A 17,936-nucleotide genomic window follows, 5' to 3' on the forward strand; every position below is an offset into this window, starting at 1 on the left:
TTGTTTTATTACTTACAAATAAGACTGTAAACTGTGTTGACTGACCCTACCAGGTAACATCTGACTAAGGGAACTTCACTCTGTGTTAACTTTTTGAACATACGGTAGGTATTTGATATTGGCACTGGTGTGTGACGGGCAGAAGCAGGTCTTTAACACTGATACCACGGTGGGCATGGCTGCATGCAGGTTAATGGCAATCAACTGGCCGAAGGCACCAGGTCCCTTTAAGGCCAGCATGCCGGGGGAGCCTGCAAACTGCCCAGTTTACCAGGCTGTCAACAGTCCTGGGAGTTTCTCTAGCAATTTGAGGACCCTGACTATAAATTTACTGAAGAGGTGTCACTTTTAACACGTGTAGAGCTTAGCTGGGACCCTGTCAGCCACCAAAAACAATATAGAATTTGAAAGTTTTCCAACATGTACGTGACACGTCCCATAAACATTAGTTAACTTTTACTGATCTTATGAAAGCAAACTTGGTTAATTTGTGCTGGTCAGGAGGGACATGCTCAGCTGTAGCACAGCATCTTTGCAACTTTGTGGCTAGAATATAAGGATTTCAACCCTTCACTGCTAATGAAACAAGTTACTGTGAGTCCTAGGGTTTCCAGAGTTAGGATAAAAACAATGAAAAACCTAGTTCAGGAGGCAACAGGCTTCCAGTAAAGGCCAGTCAGTATTTCGGCCTTGGGCCACCTGGTCTGTCACACCCCTTCACAAGGCCACGCCCATGAGAGCAGCACAGACCATGTCTGAGCACAGGAGCACAGCCATGTTCAATACAACGCATGCACCACCAGGCAGCAGGCCAGGCACACACTGGAAACAGGCCCGATCACTCCCACAGCCAGTTCGTGAACCAGGTGGAGCCCAGTCTTAGATCCAAGGACGGTGTTAAACAGAAATGAGGCTTTGATAGTAACAACACCTTTACTGCATTGTCCAGCCAAGGACACAAACACAACACTTCTTAAGAAAAGCGCCAGGCAATACCTACTCACTACAACTACTACCTACAGCAAAATTAACCCCCTCAGTCATTTTGGTCGTCATCCCAGTCTTTCTTCCCAGTGGGAGGCTTGGGCCCACCGGCCGGTTTGGCCATGATGATCTGCAACAAAAAACAAGAATATACTTAGAAACTCGAGCTTTAGGAGGAAGACAGACGTTTCTAGTGGCCTGGCTGAAGACTGCGCAACCACCTAGCGATGAGCCATGGGTTCACAGTGCACGTGAAGTTCACCCCCACAGCAGACCCTGGTCAGCACTCAGCAGGGCGTTCCCTGCTTTCCTCATTAACCCCAACAAAACCCACATTGGTTAGGAAAGGCATTCATTCCCTCCAAAACGTGCAGGCCAACACCCATGGAGCCGGAGAGACTGGCACGCGCCACCGGCGTGAACTAATCCACATGGCACCCGATTTGCTATTTATACACGAGTGCTGTCTTGCCACCATCTTTATCACAATTTCCTTGAGGTGGTGGAACTTTAGGTCCACCTGCTAGTTTTGCCTTTAGAATCTGAAGAGATTAATCTTGGGAGAAGCAAGTGAGGTGGAGACTAGCAACCCGAACACAGGGACCAGTTGGTGATGTTTACAGGAATACAAACTGCAGCTCGGTACAAGGAAACCCCTTCCCCCTCACAAGAGGACCAGAAACACAGCTGGGGTTTTATGTAGATTTAAAAATACATATTTTATTGACTTTACAGAGGAAGAGAGAGGGATAGAGAGTTAGAAACATCGATGAGAGAGAATCATCAATCAGCTGCTTCTTGCACACCCCTACTGGGGATGTGCCTGCAACCAAGGTAAAGCCCTTGACTGGAATCGAACCTGGGACCTTTCAGTCTGCAGGCTGATGCTCTATCCACTGAGCCAAACCGGTTTTGGCTTGCGTAGTAGATTTATTAGTTGGGTGTGTTTATATTGATGTATTGGGTAGTTTTCGTTGAAAATATGTAATTTCTAGTTTTAAAATATAGCAGAAGCCTAAGGAAATGCTTATTCTAAAAGTTATCATGCGGCTAAGAATTAAAACTATCAAAAGTAAAAGGAAAAGGCAATGGGAGCAGATTGGCTGCAGTTGCCGAGTGCCTCGGGCACAAAGGTGCTTTTGGGTCTTGGGTTTCAACGTGAGCCTGGGCTTTGTTAGTTTATTGTTGTCTGCCTGGTCTGCACTTGGGAAAACAGGTACCCAGCAGCCATCTGACCACACTCAGGAGTTTGTGTTGCTGCCGTGAGTTTGTACCTAATTTTGCGCAGCATATATACTGGGATGGGACTTGGAAATCCAGTTTTAAGTGTTGGATGATGTAGGATGGATGGATTGATCTTTGTCAAAAAACAGTCCACAAATCAGCATCACCTAAAACTTGTTAAAAATTCAAATTTTGGGGCCCACCCCAAACTCACTGAATCAATAAATCTGGAAGGAGGCCCCACAATGTGTTTTAAAGAAGCCCAGAAAGTTTGAGAACTAGTCTAGGTACTTTAAAAAAAAATCAAGCTACACTTAGATTCTGAAATTATAATTGATCCCTTTAAGTTCAATCTGAACTTACCTTCAGTTTGTAAAGTGGTATTCTAAGAATTTAAGATTCATGGTTCTTATGGAAGCTTCTGAAAAGAGGTGTGAGGGAGTGGTATTGTGCTTTAAACAGAAGCCAAACATTCCTTAGTATAAATTGGTGAGGTGGTAATTGTTTCTAGTTTTGAGATTCAGAAATTAATTACAGTGTCCTGAGGAAACCCAACTAATTTAATTTTAGACTCCCCAAATTAATTTCAGCCCTAAACTATCACCTCTCTTCTCCCTTTTTTCCAAACAAATCTTTCTATATAATAAAGGCTAATATGCAAATTGACTGAACTGCGATGGACTGGATGTGCACTGACCACCAGGGGGCAGACGCCCAACGCAGGAGCTGCGCCCTGGTGGTCAGTGCACTCCCACAGGGGGAATGCCACTCAGCCAGAAGCTGGGCTGGCGGCTGGAGAGCACAGTGGCCCACCTCTGCGGCTGTGCTAAGGCCGGCTCCCTGTCAGTAGGACATCCCCTGAGGGCTCCCAGCCGAGACAGGGCACAGGCTGGGCAGAGGGACCCCCACCCCGAGTGCACGAAGGTTGTGCCCGACGCCTCTAGTCCTCTAACGATGCTAGATGGCGGTTCCTGGGGAACGCTGGGCTGCACCTGGTAGATGAAGCAGAGGCTTCTGGTGTGTGCTCTCCAGTCACCAGGGAGCTGGGCAGGTGAACTTCTGTTCACCACCCCCTCTTGCCGCTGGAGTGGTCTCAGGTGCACCGCTAGCAATTTCAGTGTTGAACTTAGTGTGTGTTTATGTATTAACTTGGCGTAATTGTCACTTAATGGACGTATGCTGTGCTCCCACAAATTACAACTTTCTATTAAGTACTTATAGATATTTCATTGCTTAGAATCACTTCTAGAATTTTGTAGAAAAATGAACTTCATTAAGTTTACTAGAAAATACCTTGAGAAATTATGAATTTGGGTTTGTCTCTGAACCTAGTCATTACCACAATTTTCTTAAATGCAGAGAAATACTATTTTTAATAGCTTTAAAATCTACATGTAATTTGTTGCAGTAGAAAAGTTAAGCATCCAGTTCCTACCGCCTCATGAATTCCCTACAAGCGGTGACCTGCTGTGTCTGCCCTCTGTCCTGCCTCATTCCTCACCAATGTCGCCCCAAACTTCCTCTCCATGCTGTTTTACAAAGGGCCTGAAAATGAGGACTATAAATCCAATCGGTCTGACCCATTCCAGTTTAAGAATTAAAGACACCAGCCCAGCCAGCAAGGCTCAGTGGTTGAGTATCGATCTATGAACCAGATGGTCATAGTTCGATTCCCGGGGAAGGCATATGCTCGGATTGAGAGCTCAATTCCCAGTAGGGGGCATGCAGGAGGCAACCGATTGATTTTCTCTCATCATTAATGTTTCTATTGCTCTTTCCCTTCCTCTCTCTAAAATCAATAAAAACACATTTGAGGGGAAAAATAAAGAATAAAGATGCTGGTGCTGGTCCTCCTACACCCATCAGGCGAAGATGAGGCCGCTCCTTTGAGCAGAATGAGAACTGTGCTCGGCCTAGGTCCATGAAAACCCAGTATTGAACCCCATGAATATTCGTTTTTCTGAAGATCAAACCTCCCTCCCCTCACCTGGTCCACTCTGAGCACAGTGACGGCGGCGTTGGTAGCCAGTTTGATGGCCCAGTACTTCCCCAGGTACGTGTCCAGGACGCCAGCCTCCAGCATGTCCTTCACGGCAGGGACTTCAGCCTGTGGCAGAGCAGTTCTCACTTTAGATTCTTTTATGTGGAAATGTTTAAAGGATAAAAGTGCGACCCTACACACCCTACAAAAGATTATTAATAAAACAGGAACACTCAATTCTCATTCCTTTTCTTACACAAGCATTTCTACTTTTAGGTTTTGCATTCACAAAATAAAGTTCAGAGTTTTTCCCAAATACCTCAATATCTAATCCAACGTTTTTATTTCCTTCCTGATGGACTGCATAGAGTTTGGAGATGACTTCGTTGGCTTTAACCCCCGAGTTCTCCGACAGTGCCCGGGGAATAGCTTCAAACGCCTCCGCGAACTTCTTGATGGCGTACTGTTCCAGCCCAGGACACGTCTGCGGCAGAAACAAGCTCGTCAGTGGGTTTGTCACGTCGCAGGAGGAAAGCTCCTGCCCGAGCGCGGTACCTCTCCGTAGGACGTGATCTGCTTGGCCAGCTCGATCTCTGTCGCTCCACCGCCAGGCACGAGACGTTTATCCTGTGACGCGCAGAAACAGCCAGTGAGCCAGGGCTGTTTTCTGTGCTCCCCGACTTGCTGGTGAGGACCGGCTCCTCACTGAGCACAGCTGTCACCCAGCTGCAGAGCTCTGGGCGCCGGGCACGTGAGGAGGGAGAAAGCACTAACGGGAGCAGGTGCACCGGTGCAGACCGGGCACGAAGAGCTGTGCCTGCGATGGAACAGCTCCCGGACCTCAGGTAGCAGGGCTCTGCTTCCCACCTGCCGCCCACGGGAAGGCCCCCCAACGCTTAGGAGTGTGCACTGCGCCTGAGCCCTGCAGCGAGCACTACCTCCAGACGCCTCGGTACTGACCCTGGTGAGAACTTTGAAAGTGTTCACAGCGTCGTCCACCGCCCTCTCCACGTCGTCCATCAGGTTGTCTGTGGAGCCTCGGAGCACGATGGTGGAGATGGCCCCGTCCTCCTTTTCTGTGGACCAAGGGCAGCCATGTGGGGAGAGTCCAGGCACCAACACCCATGCTGCCAACACCTGCGCCCTCCCCACCTACCATGCTTGAAGACCACCACCTGGGTGTCCCCCACTTCCGAGAGGGAAACACTGTCACAATGCCCCATCTCTTCAGCCACAGGCGGAGTCTGTAAGAAAGCGACCGTTGTAACAACAGTAACCAACAGGCTCGGCCGTTTGTTAATGTGTCCAAAATGCATACCAGCCTAGGCAGAGCCGTAGCACCAACGGTCTTACACAGCCGCCGGAGGTCCCACTTTGAGTTCAGCCTTAAAAACAAAACCCAAAAACAAAGACCTTAATAGAAGCCTTGATTCCAACAAGGAGGAAAAAATGCAGAGGTTCAGCAAGAAACTGTACCCTGGTCCCCATGCCACAAATTTCTGACCCGAAGATTCAAGCTCAGAAAAGGTTAGGACTGCATGGTGAGCCCAGGTGTGTGTGTGTGTGTGTCACGCATTATCCTAGAACGGGGAGCTTCAAGTCCCCGTCAACATTGAGGGGTCAGTTGTGAAGCACGAGGGTACGTAGAAAAGGTCTGCTTTCCTGTGGGAGCCACATCTGCAGGGAAGAGAGCAGGGGTTGACCTGCTCATTAGATCACGTGCAAGAAGGGGGCAGGGAGAGGGCCTGTCCAGTGCCTCATGCCCTGACCCCACTCTGGTGACTGTGCAGGCCTCTACCGCAACGCCTTCCCTCCCTCTCTTCAAACGACGCCCCAAGACTGTTAGTTCTTTAGCTCTTTGATCTAATGCCTTACGCTTCCCTTTTGGACAGTTGTCAGGTGTGCTGAACGAGTTTAGTGTCTTATCGTCACAGGCGGACAGAGGAAGGGCCTCACCTCACCAGCATGACGTTGTACTTGTTTGCATAATGGAGAGCCATGTCTGCCACCTTGCCGCCCGTGACGATGACGTTCGCCCCGGTGTCAGCGATGGCTCTGACCTGGGCGTCCATCAGGTTTTCTTCCCCCTTGCTGAAGTTCATCAGCTCCTCAGCAGTCTTTATCAGCACTGTTCCCTAGCAACACAAGCAGGAACTCTCTTTAAAGCAATTTCACTGCTTAGATGTTCACAGTCATAAGAGAGCATTCTACTGAAGAAATAAAGATTTGAGAAGCACATGAAAATACGTGAACGTATTATGAAGCAGAATATGAAATCTTTACAACAGACACCCAGCTTGTTCCCCGACTCCCTGTTCCAAACGGACGCCTGCCCTCCGACAGGCACCTTGGCAGAAAGGCTGGAAACGCCTCACGTCAGATGTTCTGTTGGGCAAGGGTCTGGCATCGGACTTTGACAAACAGTTACCGATGTAACAATGGGGTTCTTCCACTACATCAACAATCATCTGCCCAGTGCAAAATGATAGGCTTCACTGTGCCAAGCAGACATTTCTATAAAAAAGTGAACTGATGGCCACTCCCCACCCAGACCTGTTGCACTTCTGAACCTATAAACTCGGATTCCAACTATCTAGGATGAAGTCAGCAGTGACCCATAAACGTCACACCTGACCTGCACGTGGTTAAGAAAAACACACCCGTCCGTTTGAATCACATCAGCATGTTTTTAGGAGCCAGAGGAGCCCAGCGCCACCTTAAAGCATGAATGGACAGCAGGCAGCACGGGGACTCCCTGTGGGCGCCTGCTGCTGAGTGTGACTTCAGAGGCCAAGGGCCATCTCAATCACAACAGAAGCCACACTCCTGTGTAGACTCAGCTCAATACTCAGTGTTAGAGTTAATTTTCAGATAGAAGCCCCGCTCTAAAACCAGACGTGATCTGTGGTTTCCAACGACCTCACAGTCGTCACCGGTGAAGAGCAAACGGCCCAGAACACAGGATCCAGGCACCTGCGAGGGCAGCCCCACTCCCCGGCCGGTACCTTGGTCTCGGTTATCATGCCGTCGAAGGGACACGAGTACACGGCTATCTTCGCGTCTTTGACAGAGGTCACATCCCCTTCCGCTTCCTTCTTGAAAACCATGCCATGCAGGACCGAAGAGGAACAGATGCCTGAGCCCTGAGGAGCAACACCAAAGCCATCGGTGAACTCACCTGCATCTGGGCTGTGCTGCCTCTGCAGTGACCAACACACCCCCTTTGACTGAAGACACAGACGGCAGGCTGGCTACTGGGGACGGGTGGGAAGGAGCCACTGATATGGGGAGGGGAGAGGGCCTTCAGTTCAATGGGAGGAGCCAAAGACAGAAAACGGTTCTCATCCATCCATCATCCACCCACCCACTGTCCACCCCACCCCCAGTACTGGGGCAGAATAGAGAACAAGCTTCTTTTCAGATCTCCCAAGCTCCCCACTTAATAGGCAGGGGAGAGTGCATGGAGGGAGTCAGAAAACAGCATGTGCACATTCACACACACAGAGCGGGCACGTGTGCTTGGGTCGGCAAAACTTCCGCTACATCAACAATCATATGGCAACATGCAAAACCACTAATTCTGGTTTTAATGTACCAAGCAGGCATTTTTATAAAAAATACATACTTATTTCAATGCCAACATTAAAGTTATTATTGCAGAGCAAAGGACAACTTCCACCCCACTCAAAACTGCCAAAGCTCGCGGCTCTGACGCAGCACATGGAAAGAATATGAAGATCAATGTTTTGCTATGCACGCTCTCACCCTTCAAGCTGTCATGGAAGAATGACAGCTGTAGCCCTAACCAATATGGCTCAGTGAATAGAGTGTCAGCCTATGGACCAAAGGTCCTAGGTTCGATTCTAGTTAAGGGCATGTACCTTGGTTGTATGCTCCTCCCCAGCGTGGGCCATGGTCAGGGTGTGTGCAGGAGGCAACCAATTGACAAATTTCTCTCACACCAATGTTTCTCTCTGTCTTTCCCTCTCCCTTCCACTCTCTAAAAATCAATGGGAAAATATCCTCCGGCGAGAATTAAGATAAATAAACAGTTAAGTGCCAAAACCCAAAGCAAGGCTCAGGTGTAGATTAACACCATTTCCCCCACTAAACAAATAACTTATCTAGGTAATGTCAAACACATTTTCTAAACTTACCAGAATCTTACAAACTCTGATGTTATCCACGTTGAAGTGGCCCGACTCGGGAAAGATGGACACTGTTGAGAGAGGACGCATCAGGAGCTGCATGGGGGACAGCAGAGGAAGGACCGCTGTCCCGTCAGACAAGGATTGGATCTGTACTCACCACAGGCCTGGGCGATGAGCTTGGCCAGAAAGGCTTCGTTACCATACTGCTTGCTCATGATGGACGTGTGGAGGAGAGACGCCACTTCATCAACATCTCGGAGATTTTTTGCAGAACAACAAACCAAACTAGGAAGAATCTCGTGGGCTTTCCTGCAGGCTATTTCATAACCTTCGATGACCTAACATGTGAAATGCAAAAACGGTTCTTATTATAGTGACCCAATGAACATGCACATTTTCAATATACAATAGCAAAGCACACGTCCAGAAGGACATCAATGGCAGAGCCTACGAGCTAGGACGGCCGTGGGCGAGAGGCCACATCTGAATCCTAACTGCCATGTATTAGCTACAAGGTCTCGAGCACCAAGTGCCCGAGGCCTCACGTTCTCCTAAACGGAATGGGGTGTAGGATTAGCCTCCCGGACAGGCTCCGGTGCGGACGAGGCTCCAGGACTGATCTGTGCTGGGCTGTAGAGCAGGCCCGCAGCACTGGCAGAGGGAAGGCTCACGCTGCTGGGCTGAGGATGGCTCTTTGAAGCAGTGGGGGTGTGCGTGCATGAGCACACACATGAGCACACACACACTAACCAGGACACTGAAATGACCACTTGCCTCGGAGACCGACAGGCCGATCCTCAGGAGCTCCTCAGCCAGCTCCAGCAGAGCGCCGGCGAACACCAGCACGAAGTTGGTGCCGTCACCCACCTCTTGCTCTTGCATGTGCGAGGCCATCACGATCATCTTAGCAGCAGGATGCTGCACCTGGTGGAGGGAGTTTAACAGCAAGTGAAGGCACCTGATCTTCAAAGCAACACAGCCACTCATTCCCATTCTTCACCAGTCACTCCCATCTCCCATCTCCCAGTAATCCCCTGCACAGATGGACGGTGTGGTCACAGGGGTCCCATGTGGTCACTGCGCACGGGAACGACCTCAAAGCCGCCCGCTCTTCACCTACAGCCGCCAGCACGTCCATCTCCACACCAGGTCAGAGATCATTGTATGTTCACTAAACTAAAAACACAGCAGTGCCCACCACTGACTCAGGCCTTTAAAAAAAGCTGTATGAGAGCCAAACAGGTCCGGTTTAAGTGGGATGTGAGTCTCTCTCTGGGTTTATTCTCACTATAAGGGAATCAGTTGTGACTTGAAAAAGGGAATGGAAAGGTTTCTTCCAAAAAAGCACACCGAGATTTACGCGTTTCCCCCTAGGATTCAGACGCTTTTTTAGAAACGAAAAGGGGTACCAAGTGGTGGCGAGAAGATGAAGCAATCAGTACCATGATCGCATCATGAGGACTGTACCCCCACAACCGCATGACCACGAGAACAGCACAGCCACCACCCTCACAATGACAGGTCCTCCGGCATCTCGTTTTGTTCAGTACGTTAAGAATGTATTGTTATTTAGCAATGTTAACTCTCCTGTAGGGTTCATTTAAAAGGACTAAGTCATGCGGCTTTAAGAGCCAAGTTCAGGAACCCGGCGGAGGGTCCCTCAGCCTCTGGGACAGGCGGTGGCAAGGGACGGTGCTGCGTGGGCTCAAGTGCTGACTGTCCCGAGAACCTGCGGGCGCTCCTCTGCTGCACTCTGCGTCAGAACGGCGCTGCTTCATTGTCAGAGCCAAACAAGTGGCTTTTCTTCAAGTCACCGCTGAGCACCAGCTGTCCCTGCCTCTACGCCACGTCAGAGCCACACACACTTCAGAACCAGACCACAGATCCATCTGTGTGATTAGCTAACATCCTTTTTGTTGTTGTCAATCCTCACCTGGGGACATTTCCCCATTTATTTAAAATTGAAAAACAAATGTTTTCACTGATTTCAGGAGGAGGAAGGGAAATATCCACGATGAAAGAGAAGCACTGATTGATTGGCTGCTTTCTGCGCACCCCTTACTGGAGATCAAGCCTGAAAAACCAGCATGTGTCCTGACCAGGAATTGAATGCTGACCCCTGGATTCACAGGCTGACGCTCAACCACTGAGCACACCAGCTGGCCTCCACTGATTTGGAGAGAGTGGAAGGGAGGGGGAGAGAGAGAAACACTGGTTGGTTGCCTCCCACATGTGCCCTGACCAGGGATGGGAATGAGCTTGCAACCAAGATACGTGCTCCTGACCAGAACGGAACCCAGGACCCTTCAGTCTACAGGCCGATGCTCTACCCATTGATCAACCCAGCCAGGCCTGATGGGTTGCCTTCCAAAAGCACCCGACAGGGGACCAAACATTCTGGAGCACGGGACGATGTCCAACCAACCGGAGCGGGCCGGGCCGGCCAGGGCCGAGATAAAGTTTCCTCCAGGTTCTTGGCCTTTCAAAAGAAGTAACTTACTTCTAGCTCTCTTAGAATGGTCGCAGCATCATTTGTCACAAACAGCTTCTCCAGGTGGTTGATAACCATTTTGTTCATCCCTCAAAGGTAAGTTAGAAAACAAGTCCATTACCATTCAGATCCTTCTCCCAACACCCAGGGGACTCGTTAAAACCTGTTCCCGTGCATTTCTTAACCTGGAAGAACCCACCACTCCAACTCCCCCATGCACACCCAGCTCACGCCTCCCCTCGCATCTCCCCAGGTCACCTGGGACAACGCCAATCTCCTTTTCGGTCAATAAATATAACCCTGCACTGACTAGATTCCATGGACGGCAGGAGGGGATCTGCTCCCTAAGCCAGACCGGGGGGAATGCGGGCACTTGGAACGAGATGTGAGCGCCTGTCCAGTGTCAGTGCTCCAGCTCCTCCGTGCTCCCCGGAGAACAGAAAGGAACGTTTGGCTCCTACTTTCCTAAAGGTGACCAGAGCTGCTGACTGACACTGGGAACCTGACTGGTGTCGCTGAGGTCAGAGGCATCGTCAAAGCCGCCGTTAGGCCGCTCTCCAGCGAGCGGAGGAGCCGGAGTCTGTGCTCTCCGAAAGCAGAACGTGAGCTTACCGTTGGGCCCGTACGCCGTGCGAGTGGTCTGGGCGAGCTCCTTGCAGGCCTGGATGTTCCTGTACACGGCCTCTTCCAGCCCGGAGAAGTGCTGCGAACAGACCTTCTGATTAGAACGGGAGGCGGACCGGACCTTCCCAGAGAACAGCGGGTCCCGCCCTCGGGACCGTCCGACCACCAGGAGCCGCAGGCTGAGAGCACGCACATTGCCTGGTGTTCGTAGTCCCCACTCGTGTAAGGGGTGGAACACGGCCTTTAGGGGCCTGGCCTGTTCTCAGCCTCTCTCTGCAGGGAAGGCCCACGAGCTCCTTCAGGAGGGAGCACCGTCCTAACCGCCGGTGGGAAGTGGAGGGAGCGGTTTCTGTCGGGGCCTGAGCTCAGCGAGGCCAGCAGCTCAGGGTCCCTGGGAAATCCCACTAGTGGCCCTGCCGGGGTGCTCGGGGCCTGGAGGGCAGGTTCCCAATGCCCCTCAACCCTCTGCCCCCACCGACGGGCTCCCCAGTCCCACACAGAACGCAGGACCCTGCTTCACTCCGGATGCTCTGCACTTGGGGGTGACTGTGGCCTCAGCCTCCCCTTCCTTAGGGCTGCTTCCCCAGCACAGCAGCCCAGGGAGCCACCCTGCGGAGCTCAGCCAGTGCCCCTCCCGCCCCGCGGGGCCAGTCCCTGCACACAGTCTGGCAGCACCGACTCCGTCCCGGTGAGGCTGCCGTAATGTCCGCAAGAGGAACCGTGACCCAGGCAATGCCAACCCCGACCTGACCTGCCGCCGTCTTCAGCCTCCTCTTCTGCGCCCTCGGTCCTCCACCTGCTCTCACCTCTGACCCCGAACCAGGCCCCCCCTCCTCCTCAGGGACAAGGCCCTCGGAGCGCCATCTCCTTCCTCCCGGTTCTCCGTGGCCTCACCCCACTTCCAGGGCCTGGGCCCTCGGGCCCCCTCCGGCCTGTCACCGGGGCCCTCTCCACCGCCGGGCTCTGCCATCACCGAGCTCCCTCCCCTCCTGTCTGAACCTGTGATCCCCGCCTCCGGCCATGGCTTCCCCCGCGTGTAAATCAGTGGCCGTCACGCTGTCCCGACCGTGCGTCCTGCCTGCAAGAAGCTCGCCCCCCGAGACTGTCCCCCGAAATGGAACCTCGCTGCCCGGTTCCGTAACCGACCACAGGAGGCCGGGGCAATGAGCGAGGCCACGGCTGGCAGCCGGAGCCGGCGGAGCGCGGACAGGAAGGAAGCGATGCCCGGACGGCACTCCGCTCCGCCGCCAAGCCGCGTGGGCCGGGTCCCAGGTCCCGCGGGCGGGCGCACAGCTCAGGGCCGCTGCGGCCCGACCCCCATCGGAGGGGCCCGGACCACGTGGCCGAGGCCCGCCGGCCCCCGCCCCGCCGCCGGCCCGGGGGGCGGGACAGGCGCGCGGCGGGACGCGAACCAGGGTCGCGGGGGGACGGAGGCGCCACGGCCGGACGCGCCCCCACCCCGGGCACCGCCCTTTCTAGAACCTTCTCTCCCTCCGACCGCGGGACCGGGAGCAGCCGTCCTCCCCGCCGCGGCCGCCACGCCCGCCCGCTGCCCAGCGGCGCCCCCACCTTCGCTCCCTCCTTGAGCATCTGCGCGAAGCCCGGGGCTTTAGGGACGTGGAGCGCCATCGCTGCGCCGCGGAAGCCGTTCACGCGCCGACCCGGAGAAGCGAGGGCCGCACAGCCTCCTGGGAACGCCGCGCCGCCTCGGGCCCCGCCTTCTCTCGGGATGCCCCGCCCCTCCCTCCGCTGGCGGCGGCCTCGCGAGAGGGAGCAGTTCTCGCGCCCAGACCGTGATGACGACCCCCGAGCAGGTCGATCGACCGGACCGAGCGCGGGTGCACCTGCGGCCTTCGGTCCGCGCACGTGCAGGCCCCCAGGCGTGGCGTTCGCTCCCCACGGTTCCGGCTCCGCGGGCGCGTGGTGCGGACCGTCGCGTTTCCTGTTTCCGGGCGGAGGCCGTGGCTGCCCCTCAGGTTAATTCGCACGCTTTCCTCTGGAGCCGCCGACAGGGTCGGGGCAGATCCCTTTCCGCCCAGATGCCCGGCCTGCGGGTGTGGTTCGGCGTGTGAGCGTCTGACCCCGAGGTGCCCGCGCGAGGGCAGGAGGGGCGGGCCTGGTCCCCGGGAGCATTTCCCGCTTTGCTGCCGCGGGGGCGCGGCTCGGGGGCTGAGGCTCCGGCTCTGGGCCCCGAGTGGTTCGTACTTGGTCGCGGGCCGGCCAGCGGGCCCGGTGCCCCGGTGCCCCGGTGTCCGCACAGAGGCTGTGGCTCCTGGCCGGTTCTGGGCGCTGGGATCGGTCCCTGGACGCGGCCGCAGAGCTGGCTTCCCCACCCCGTGTAGGTGTCTGAGCCTGTGATCCCTGGTATGAAAACTTTCTCTCCCTCTCCCTTCCTCTCTGTAAAAAAAACAATAAGTTATATATGTATTTTTTTAAAAACCACGTTCTGCTCTGCCCGCTGGTGGTCAAGGCATACGCCCGGTGGCGACCCCCAGAGCGGGGCGGGCAGGAGGCAGCCGATCCACTATTCTCATCCATGTCGCTCCCTCTCCCTTCTGCTCTGAAATCAATAAAATATATTTTTTGATGTTTACATTATTATTTTTATTATTTTTTTATTAAATTATTATCTGTGTACATATTTTAACATTGCCCCCCCCATATATACCCTCCCTCCCCAGAGTTTTGTGTCCATTGGTTGTACTTATATGCATGTATATAAGTACATGTATTCAAGTCCTTCGGTTGACCTCTTATCTCTCCCAGATCTCCCTAAAATATTTTTAAACAAACAAAACTCTTTCTGCTTATAAACCCAGATGGTTTCTGATTCCTACCCGAGATGCCGATTGAGGGTTGTGAGGAAGGTAAAAACAGTCCCGGCCAGAACTCCGCTTTGACGATATAACTTCTACCCATCTTACCCAATCCCAGTGCAAACCCTAACAGAAAATGGCTTTGAGGGAATTCGCTGAAGGCCACGCAGCATTCAGGTGAGAAACCTGCCCTGGGTCACGCCAGCAGCTGGGCTCTCCGAATGGCCTTTGACAAGCATTTTGGTATCTCGCTCTCGCCCTCGCCCTCGCCCTGGCAGGGTCAGGGATAGGGACAGCACGTGCAGTGGTCAGTTGTCTCCGTTCTAGGTCTGTTGTTGCTGTCAGACATCTCGTTGCGTGGAATCTTTTTTATACGACCTGTGGGGAAACGTGTCCCGGTAACCGCTTTTTATTTTATGGCCTCTATAACTTTATATATTTTCTGTTTCTCTTTTTAAAAAATATATTATTGGCCGAAACCGGTTTGACTCAATGGATAGAGAGTCTGCTTGGGGACTGAAAGGACCCGGGTTCGATTCCGGTCAAGGGCATGTACCTTGGTTGCGGGCATATCCCCAGTAGGGGGTGTGCAAGAGGCAGCTGATCGATGACTCTCTCTCATCGATGTTTCTAACTCTGTATCTCTCTCCCTTCCTCTCTGTACAAAATCAATAAAATATATTTAAAAAAATAAATAAAAAATATATTATTGATTTTTGAGAGAGAAAGAGAAACATCAATGATGAGAGAGAATCATTGATCGGCTGCCTCCTGCACATCCCATGTTGGGGATCAAGCCCACAACCCAAGTATGTGCCCAAACCCGGAATCCAGCCGTGACCTCCTGGTGCATGGGTTGACATTCAACCACTGAGCCACACCAGCCGGGCTTTTATTTCTCTCTTAAACTACTAGGAATATTGAGCCAAATGTGAGGCCCAGCTATCACAACTATACAGGTGATGTTTTTCTAAGCCACATCATATCCTTTAGGGCAGTGGTCAGCAAACTGCAGCTCACGAGCCACTCAGACACACTCACGTCCTTATAAACACGCACACACATATATACACACTTATGCACACGCATGTATACACACATTCACATCCATGTTCACAGACACAAAACACACACAGATACACTTATACACGCAGGTTCACATATACTCACACATGTACACACGGACACACTCGAATACACACATTCACACACACACTCATATACACAAATACACACTTATATACACACATTCCCACACTCACACTTTACCTGTGTCACCTGTGCTCGTGTCACATGGTGGGCGGGCCCAGGCTAAGGCTCCTGTGACGATGGTAAAGCTAGGCTTTGGGAGGCTCAGGAGAGAGATTTGTGTTACGGGTGTATTTCCTGTTATCATTTTTATTATTTGCTGCATAACTTTTTAAAACCAACCCATCCCCTTTTAGCTGATGGAGTAAATCGGCGTCGTTCCGTTGACCTTTGCAGGGTGTGACGTACGTAAAAGGAGGAGGAGCTGGAGGAACCCAGAAACCACATGTTAGTCCTCACACACAGCTCAGCACGTGGTGGAGGTAACGCAGGCCCCACCCTGCGTGCTCTCTGCTAACTGCACACCGCTGTTTTAGAACAGGAGCATGTTTTAGAACAGAAGGTGGGCGGATGAATGAGTTGCTCTTTTTTTATTATTAATTTATGATCTGTGTACATTAGTTGCTCTTTTTACGCTCACAGTTAAACGTCTCACAGAGAACACGTGGAGCTGTGTCTAGTTCAGCTGCTGGAGAATGAAAATGTCTGTCTTTACCAACGATTAGGACCAAGGAGAGAGAGGTTCAGGGCCTGGCCGGTCCTGACCGAGTCGGGAAACCCAGCACCTCTGGGAGTGTGCTTCACGCCCGCAGCTCATAACGCAGCTCTTCGCCACTCCGTTAACCAGGATTCCCTTCTGGAGCATCAGAGCTTTGTTTTCATTATAATCTTTACCTGAGCTCGGGTCCGATGTAAAGAAATTCTGTAATTGGCCTCTGATAGAAAGGCCACGGTGGTTAGAAAACGGGCTTTGGCCTCAAGCCTGGATAAATCCTTTGGGAGCTGTGTGTCCTGAGACAGATAGCCTAACCTCTCTGTGCTTCAGCCTCCTGGCCCAACAGAGTCCATTCATTCATCGAACGCCTAATGGGTGACAAGCACTGTTTCAAGGGCTGGAAACATAATAACGAATGTGTTTGGTCCAAATTCTCAGGAAGATGACATTCTTATTGGTGGAGAGATTTTTAAAAAATTAATTAGCATTAAAAATTTGCAGGGGTATTAGGTGTTCAGATGGGGGCAAAACAGAGAGGTGTGGAGGAGGGTCTTTACACAGAGTCATCAGGGGTCTCCCTGGGAGGTGGGACTTCATCTGGGTCTGATGGACAGGAGGAGGCACCCACGCCCAGCGGGAGGGCACCCAGCCAGGCAGCGGGTGCCAGGGAAGGCGGGAGGGACGTGAGCTGGGTGGGAACGAAGCGGCCGAGAAGCCGGGATGGGCGCCATCTTGGGGGAATAATCAGGTGGTTGTGACGATCACCCGAGCCGACGCACGAGGCTCAGACAGGGAGCCCGGGCTCGGGGTGAACACACGACTGGAGACGCCGGATCCAGCCCAGGCACAGAACACACCGCGCATCTTATGAAACTCCGGTCGAGCTACTGCCGGATGGATGGCGTGAGGAGGGGCCTGAGCTGACTTGGGAACCCATCGCCCACCACTCCCTCTGCCCTGGCTCCCACCTGGTTTGGCCATGCCCCCTCCCTCTCAGCACCTCTAAACTCCGATGCCTTCCCCCCTTCCCCCCTTGACATAGAATTCTTACTCAAAAAGTGACCCCTGTTCACGGGGAGGAAGCCTGAAAGGCCATGAACTTGGTCTAAACAAGCTTCCCAAGAACACGGCAGCCACGGAAGAGGAAGACGTCACTAAGAAACTGTTAAAAACATCATAATAATATGAAGTGATGTGAAAAAATAGCAAACAAAGTTTTAAAACAAAGAAAACTGCCAAAACTGGTTTGGTTCAGTGGATAGAGCGTCGGCCTGCGGACTGAAAGGTCCCAGGTTCGATTCCAGTCAAGGGCATGTACCTTGGTTGTGGGCACATCCCCAGTGGGGGTGTGCAGGAGGCACCTGATCGATGATTCTCGATGTTTCTAGCTCTCTATCCCTCTCCCTCTCTGTAAAAAAATCAATAAAATATATATTAAAAAAACAACAACATAGAGAACTGAAATGCATAAATGCCACAATATCTGTTTATATGCTGTACATGAGGTCCCTAGAACCACACGAAACGCAAACACTTCACTGTTCATAACTCATTCTCGAATCGCCCCTAAAAGCCAGATTGCCCCCCTGGGGCGTGTGCCCACATGGGAACCACTGGTCTCCAGTTCTCTCTCATGGTCGCGGGCGGCCTCACTGGGTTCTCTGTCATCATCACCAATTAAAGGGGCCCCACCCCAGGCCGGCACTGCTCACTGTTCTTGACCTTTGCCACTGCCGTGACATGGCACCAGCCTGTGGCAGAACGCACCTGAAGGACCCCCAAACGCTGTGGTCGCTACGAAAGGACAGCAACAGTCCGGTCTCCCCGTCGTCCTCGGTGGCCGAGCTGCTCCGGCGTGGAG

General features: G+C 52.5%; 1 protein-coding gene across 2 annotated transcripts; it reads right to left on the bottom strand.

The window, feature by feature from the left end:
* Positions 1-914: 914 nt before the first annotated feature.
* On the bottom strand, positions 915-13,551 carry CCT8 (chaperonin containing TCP1 subunit 8). Of its 2 annotated transcripts, none has more exons than XM_084873546.1 (15): positions 13,025-13,551; positions 11,444-11,534; positions 10,841-10,920; positions 9,115-9,264; positions 8,498-8,678; positions 8,347-8,408; positions 7,195-7,332; positions 6,146-6,324; positions 5,508-5,574; positions 5,346-5,433; positions 5,150-5,265; positions 4,745-4,816; positions 4,509-4,673; positions 4,196-4,315; positions 915-1,114 (listed from the first exon to the last, which is right to left on the bottom strand). In XM_084873546.1, the coding sequence occupies exons 1-15, from the start codon at positions 13,082-13,084 to the stop codon at positions 1,037-1,039; spliced, it is 1,647 nt and encodes a 548-aa protein (XP_084729672.1). In that variant the 5' UTR covers positions 13,085-13,551; the 3' UTR covers positions 915-1,036. The 2 variants fall into 2 exon arrangements, with proteins under 2 accessions (XP_084729672.1, XP_084729673.1); XM_084873547.1 differs by lacking the exon at positions 13,025-13,551 and adding an exon at positions 12,455-12,550.
* Between the last annotated feature and the right edge of the window lie 4,385 nt (positions 13,552-17,936).

Source organism: Pipistrellus hanaki, assembly GCF_964339955.1.
Source record: "Pipistrellus hanaki genome assembly, chromosome: 2".
NCBI lineage: Eukaryota > Metazoa > Chordata > Mammalia > Chiroptera > Vespertilionidae > Pipistrellus > Pipistrellus hanaki.

Excerpts from the sequence above, each read along its gene's own strand:
- CCT8 (XM_084873546.1), bottom strand. The coding sequence starts at position 13,084 with ATGGCGCTCCACGTCCCTAAAGCCCCGGGCTTCGCGCAGATGCTCAAG. Across the intron at positions 5,575-6,145 it reads TACAACGTCATGCTGGTGAG|GCTGAACTCAAAGTGGGACC; the intron begins GTGAGGCCCTTC and ends TTTGTTTTTAAG. Across the intron at positions 4,674-4,744 it reads AGATCACGTCCTACGGAGAG|ACGTGTCCTGGGCTGGAACA; the intron begins GTACCGCGCTCG and ends TTTCTGCCGCAG.